The sequence below is a fragment of the Myotis nattereri genome (genome assembly GCF_964212035.1).
Source record: "Myotis nattereri genome assembly, chromosome: 1".
Classification (NCBI taxonomy): domain Eukaryota; kingdom Metazoa; phylum Chordata; class Mammalia; order Chiroptera; family Vespertilionidae; genus Myotis; species Myotis nattereri.
The window spans coordinates 176,876,135-176,883,102 of record NC_138075.1 but is presented as its reverse complement, the minus strand read 5'-3'; the positions used below and the strand labels follow the sequence as shown (position 1 = coordinate 176,883,102).

The 6,968-nt window shown below is 41.2% G+C and overlaps 1 protein-coding gene across 1 annotated transcript in view; it reads right to left on the bottom strand.

The window, feature by feature from the left end:
• Nucleotides 1-4,357: 4,357 nt before the first annotated feature.
• Nucleotides 4,358-6,968, bottom strand: part of HPSE (heparanase) — a 40,726-nt gene continuing 38,115 nt past the window's right edge. The window contains exon 12 of the mRNA XM_081111066.1: nucleotides 4,358-5,967. Within this exon, the coding sequence (XP_080967192.1) occupies nucleotides 5,808-5,967 (160 nt within the window). The 3' untranslated portion in view covers nucleotides 4,358-5,807. The remainder of the gene's footprint in view (nucleotides 5,968-6,968) is intronic.

Sequence of the window (6,968 nt, the reverse complement as noted above, 5' to 3'; positions counted from 1 at the left end):
TTCCAAAAGTCCCTTCAAACATTCCTACCACTCAGGAAATTTCAAGGGTTTTAGGAACTTTGTGTCAGGAACTGGAGACAAAGACCAAATATATTTATTATACTATAATATTACACACACACACACACCACACACACACACACACACACACACCCCATATGTACATTGAAGTCAAAAGAGGACTTAAAGGTATAGCAATTATAGTCCTAACAGAAACTCTACCTGCATAAACTCTCTTCCACCTGCCTTCCTTAAAATAACTGACAGGTAAAATGTTTGCAATCAAGTCACTTGACTCAGGGTATTTCTGAAAATGGAAGATGGGCTCCAGGCATGAAACTGAGCAGTCACATCCTGAAGCATTTGGAAACAGATGAGCTCACTTTTTTTTAAATCCTCACCTGAGGATATTTTTTACATTGATTATATATATATATATATATATATATATATATATATATATATATATATAAATGTTCGAGGCCTGGTGCATGAAACTTGTGCATGGGGGAGGAGGAGGGTCCCTCAGCCTGGCCTGCGCCCTCTCACAGGAGCCCACCCACTGCAGCGCTGCTGCCAGGTCGCCTGGGCCTCCCTCTGGGGGGCGATCATGGGGCAATGGCTGGGCCCTCGACCAATGGCATCGCACCCGCCTTGGCTGGCCTGGCGCCAGTGGGTGTCATATGTAGTTGTCCAGAAGGTCGTTCCACTGTTCAGCCATTCAGTCGATTTGTATGTTACACTTTTATTATTATAGATACTTCAGAGAGGAAAGGAGAGGGAGATAGAAACATCAATGATGAGAGAGAATCATCTATTGGCTGTCTCTATGCCTGCAATCTGGGCATGTGCCCTGATCTAGAATTGAACTATGAGTTCCTGGTTCATGGGCTGATGGCTCAACCACGGAGCCATACTGGCCTGAATCCATTGATTTTTTTAGAGAGAGTGGAGGAGAGGAGTGCAGAAAGAGAGAGAAACATCAATGTGAGAGAGACACATCGATTGGTTGCCTCCTGCATGCTCCACAACCGGTGCCGGGATTGAGCCTGCAACTCAGGTATGTGCCCTTGACCAAGGGCCAAAGCTCTAATCACTTAGCCAAACCGGCCAGGGAAAGATGGGCTCACTTTTAAGAAAAGTCTTCTAGAGCCATAATAAGCAGACTGATGTCAGATAAATATTTCAATTAATGACTTGTAAGCCTGCCTCTGGGGGTGAGGACAGTTCTAAAACGACAGCTCTCAAAGATCTATAATCTAGAGTAGATTTTCCTACCTATCCTCCCCCAGTTATAAAAGTTACAGAATTTTGCTGGATGGGATCTGCTGCAGAAGGACAGGAGTTTTTGCAACCGTGTTTTGTTTTTTAAATAATGTATTTTATTGATTTTTTTACAGAGGAAGGGAGAGGGATAGAGAGTTAGAAACATCGATCAGCTGCCTCCTGCACAGCCCCTACTGGGAATGTGCCCGCAACCAAGGTACATGCCCTTGACTGGAATCGAACCTGGGACCCTTCAGTCCTCAGGCCGACGCTCTATCCACTGAGCCAAACCGGTTAGGGCGCAACCATGTTTTATTGAAAGACGATTCAGTGCTTCGCAGGCTGCATTGGCCCTGAAATAATGGTACTCTTTGAGGATCTGGGTCTTCATAGGGTACCTCATGTGGTTATATCACAGGTAAAATATTTAGGCCAAGGGTCAGCATTGCTAGTGAAAGGGTTAGCTAGCTAGCTTAATTAGGCAGGTTTAGGAAGTTTTAGGAATGAAAATAGTCCATGGGAAGGAATACTTAATAGAGACTTGCAGACGCCAGGGTGTTTATCTTGTACAGAGAATAAAGAAATGCCACAGGCAAATAGAAATATCTCTGTCTTGTGCAATTAAGACAGCCATAAACCAAGGACAGACAGGGGTATTCTGGGCCTGAACAATTAAAGTGACCATAAGTTAGGCCAGTGATGGCGAACCTATGGCACGCGTGTCAGAGGTGACACGCGAACTCATTTTTTTGGTTGATTTTTCTTTGTTAAATGGCATTTAAATATATAAAATAAATATCAAAAATATAAATCTTTGTTTTACTATGGTTGCAAATATCAAAAAAATTTTATATGTGACATGGCACCAGAGTTAAGTTAGGGTTTTTCAAAATGCTGACACACCGAGCTCAAAAGGTTGGCCATCACTGAGTTAGGCCAAAAGTAGCCCTGACCTGAGTAGCTGGGAGGGCTATAAGGCTTTCTCTGCCACCACAACTGGGAGAGCTGTTAAGATAAATCAAAAGTGACTCCAACCAACAAGGTAAGGAGGAGAGAAGGCGGGGACACCACTTGGGCTTTGAGCTTTGAAACTAATTCTGTGTAGCCAAAGGGCCAATAAGAAGTGGTCAGATTCAGACAAAGAACTTCAGCCTATTTAATGCCTCAAGACAAAGAAAGCAGCGGTCACCCTTCTCGGGGGCCCCCTGTCCGTCCAGGAGGGACAGAGTCTTAGGCTTAGAATCTATAATTAGGGTTTTAGAGGTAGTGTCTGCTTGCAAGAGAGTCTCTGCACTTTTTACCTATCACCTTTCGTCCGTGGCTTCATTCTTAAAATCCATCAGGACAAGAACCCGGGAATTCACCTTTACATTCTGCGCAGAGGAAAAACCATGTGTTCCAGTTCGATTTTTGCGTTTCACTAGAGGGGCCTCCTGATCATCTAGTCAACTTCATCCATTTGTGTTGTTAAGTTAATTAAACAAGGAAGCTTATTAGGCGATGGCTCTAATGCCGTGGCAGCCTACATAAGCAAACCGCTGCCTATAAATGCCTCAAAGGTATGAAATCAGAATGTTAAGGACAGCCAATCACAAATAGCCAACTAGGCTTTAAGCTATAGCCAATTAAATCATCTCCCTTCTTTGCTTCCGTGCTTTCTCTATATTAGTCTTTCCCCTAGCCCCCTGTCTGCAGAGCACTCCTAACTACTTCTAGTTTGACACCGCCCTATTCAAGTGGATACGTGCCTAAAGTCTTAAACTATTTAAAATGCCTCAGTTTATCTTTTAACAGTTTCATGTCTTTTTCATCTGGATTCTCAAACTCAACAAAGACAACTCAAACTTCAACTCGATGAGACATTGCCCTGACCTTTGGAAAGAAGGGTTTCTGTCCCCAAAGTGGAAAATACAATGTGGTGTGACTTCTTGGAAGCCTCTCAAATGTGTTTTTCTATAGATTTGGAGAGAACGATTTCCTCGTTGAGGGAAACATTCCACTTTTTAATTTCCTTTTCATCATTTTTAGAATATGTAACCTTAGAGTAAGAACGCTTATGTTGTCTTGTCTCTGATGTTTCTGTGAGGATGTTTTTGGGTGAGATTAATATTAACTTTGAGTATAGCAGATTGTCCTCCATAATATGGGTGGGCCTCATCCAATCAGTTGAAGGCCTGAATAGAACAAAAGACTGAACTCCTTCAAGCAAGAGGTAATTTGCCAGTAAATGACCTCCAGACTTGAACTACAACATCAACTCTCTCCTGGGTCTCCAGTCTGCTGGCCTACCCTGCAAATTTTGGACTTGTCAGACTTCATAATCACCAGTCAATTCCTTAAAATAAGTCACATACTATTGGAATATCTATCTCTATCTATCTCCATCTGTTTATCCGACAATTCAAACTAAAAGCAGGAATATTTAAAACTAAAAATAAATGGTAGTGGAGTGAATAACTAGTTTTGACTCTAGATGTCTTTAGTGATCTTTTAGCAAAAGGTGGAAGGGGCTGTATGTTCAGACTTCTAAACCAGTGTGCGGGGTGAAGAACAGAGTTTGTGGGAGAATGACAAGAACTGAGGCTGAAGAAATAGGCAGGTGAAACAGGGAACATATGTAATACTTTCAACAATAAAGATTTTTAAAATTTTTATAAGAAAAGTAAAAATAAAAACTAAAACAACACAACAATAACAACAAAAAGAAGTAAGCAGGTGCCAGGTTATGGAGGACCTTTTGTGCCTATAAGAGATGGGAAAAGTCAGGGAGAGCAGTTAGGAAATGATAATGATTATACAAATGAAAATTAGACCTTGACTTTATTAAGTGGCCAGGAGACAGGTAAAAAAATAGAACAAGATGTTAACACTGAATCTGCATGATGAGGGAGGAAATAAACGTTAACAATGAATCTGCATGATGAGGGAGGAAATTGTGTTTATGCCTGATGAGCCCTTTGCGTCAAGGTCACCTCTTATGGTGTCAGACTGAAGGGACAAGTCAAGATAGGAGGTGTAAACAATGCAGTGGAGAAAAACAAGGCTCCAAATGTAGGCTTAAGCTTTATTAAAAGAATAATCGTGCAATACTGAGATTACAAAAATTGCTTTATTTCAACTGTGAAAATATAAAAACCACATACCTACAAAATGTAAGGGTATTTAAGCATCCAACTTTAAGTTCCAGCTTTAGCTCCTCATAAATGTGATTAAATTTAATTGACACACTATTTATTCATAGTTGGCATAAATATGAAGAGGATTACATTTCTAGAAATTAAGCTACTGGAGAAAGGAATACATCCTGTCACGGATAAAAGTACAGAAGTGTAGTGGTCAGTGCCATGGGCTTCCCGACACCCGCTCCATTCCAAAAGATTACTAGCAGGAAACTATAGGAATTTCAGTGATGCTGGCAGTGACTGGGAGAATGGCCACGTGGTCTATTCCTGACCAATAATAAGACATGAGGAGACACAAGGAGAGGTTTGCTGGGAGAACCTCTGTGAAAGCGTTCTTCAAGTCTGTGAAGGAGACACAGAAAAATTGCTCATCTTCTTTCCCTGGATGCTTCCAGGTCTCCGTGGGTCCATGGAACAGCTGCAGCCATCATGCCACCAGCTTGAGAATGAAGCCAATACTAAAGGTAGCAGAGCAGAGAAGGAAAGAGCCTGGTTCCTTACTGAGCTATGGAGCCCTTCCTGTTTCTACTTCTTGTAATTTGGGATTTTAAATACCCTTATTGTTTAAGCCATTAGAATCAGGGTTTTCTGTTACTTGCAGCCAAAAGCTCCCCAACTAAAATAAGAACTAAAGGCGGAAAAAAAGTGTAACAGAAGTAAACATGAATGGATGGTGATAATGTATTTAACCAAATTTTCTCCTCTTGGCAAATCAATTTCCCTTATAGTTATTTTTTATTTCATTTAAATTTTACATAATACTTCTGTCAAAATGATTGTCATTAATAATTGTTTAATATGATCATATTCACCATCTGTCTTCTCACATAGTATTGTTGACAAAGACAAACAGAACAAAGAGAAGAAAAGTGGCGACTGAGTCTAGCTCTCTATCCAGGTGCAAAGAGATTGTCTCTCTTTTATAGATAATTTGGAGGTTATGGTAGTAAACTTTTTCTGATGGGAGCCCATGGAGACAGCACATGCAGGAAAGAATCTGACAATCTTCTAGTAACTGTTTTTTAAAATAAAAACTAAGCACTTTCTTAAAACGAATAATATATCCTTCACTTACTTGCCTCCTGGCTGTATTGGAAACATTCATATACATTTGTAATAACCTTAAATAAAAATATTACACATAAAGTACAAGAATAGTGTTTGGCACAAAGTAACAGTGGTTTACTTAAAGGGAAGAAAATGCTGTGCTAAGTCTAGCCTGAGAGTGTCCCTGTCTCTACAGCTCCCACTGGTTGATTTGTAAGGTGTCTGCTTGCCTTCCTGTAGCTTGAGTTTTGCTTTCCTCTTCTCAATACACTTGAAAAATTCAATCTCAAGGCTAGTGTATGCCATTCATTTTCAGAGGCAAGCAGCAACTCTGGCATTCCTTATCACAAAAAACCCATAGGAGAAAGCCGGCAGGCTCAGTGGACTTCCTGGGCTGAGCGGCTTTTCTGTCAAAGCTGGCAGGGTCTGGTCATCCACCATCCTCAGAGTTTTGTCATTGAGCTGGACAGATCTGCAACGTGGAAAGATACATTTAAGTTAGCCACGTCGTGTGTGTGCTCCGCCTGCTCTACAAAAGTTGTGAGATCTTTTTAAGACCAAAAACTTTTTCTGTGATAGCCTATCCTATATAATAAAAGCCTAATATGCAAATTGTCCCCTCAGACAGTCTTTCGACTAGGAGTTCGACCGCTTGCTATGATGTGCATTGACCACCAGGGGGCGGCACGAACATGGCGGGCATCAGCCATGTGGCGCTGGCAGTGGGTGGTAGTGGAGGTGCTGCCGACCCCGATGGGCCCTGACGAGAGCAGGACTGCGGCAGGATGGTGGAGCAGGTGAATGGGCAGCGCCAGACCAAGGCGGGTTGCCAGGCGGGGCTGTGAGGCTGGGGGCACAAGCTGGGGTCTGATCCCTGCAGGCCACCCCGAGGGACCCCACCCGGGCATGATTTCGTGCACCAGGCCTCTAGTAGTACATAACTTGTGTTTCCACACTCTATCAGTTAGGTATTTGACTTACATGATCTTCAAGGTACAATTGAGTAGTTGTGACAGTGACCATATGGCCTACAAAGCCTGAAGTATTTACTGTCTGGGCCTTTACAGAAAATGGAACATGTGATCTATATTAGTCTATAAAATGGAAGTAAAAAAGGATAAACATGACATAACTTCTGGATTTGTGGAACATTTATGGCAAATATTTTATATAGAGCTAATAGATATAATGAATGGAATGTAAATTTCACATTTAACATAAAAAAATTACAGTAATTAAAAATTTCCACTGGTAACTATGTCCATAGCCTTCTAACTCTATTCTCCCCAGGAGATATACATTTACTTTCTTATGTTGTGAAGATATTTTGGTAGAATGTATGTTGCTGGGTAAAACAAAATGATTTTGTTTGGCTAAACCACAGATTGAAAACAAATTATATTTTCTTTGCATTTCACTGGGGAATTCAAATTCAAAACTGAGTCAAATACTGGAAAAACTTGTTAAGCACAA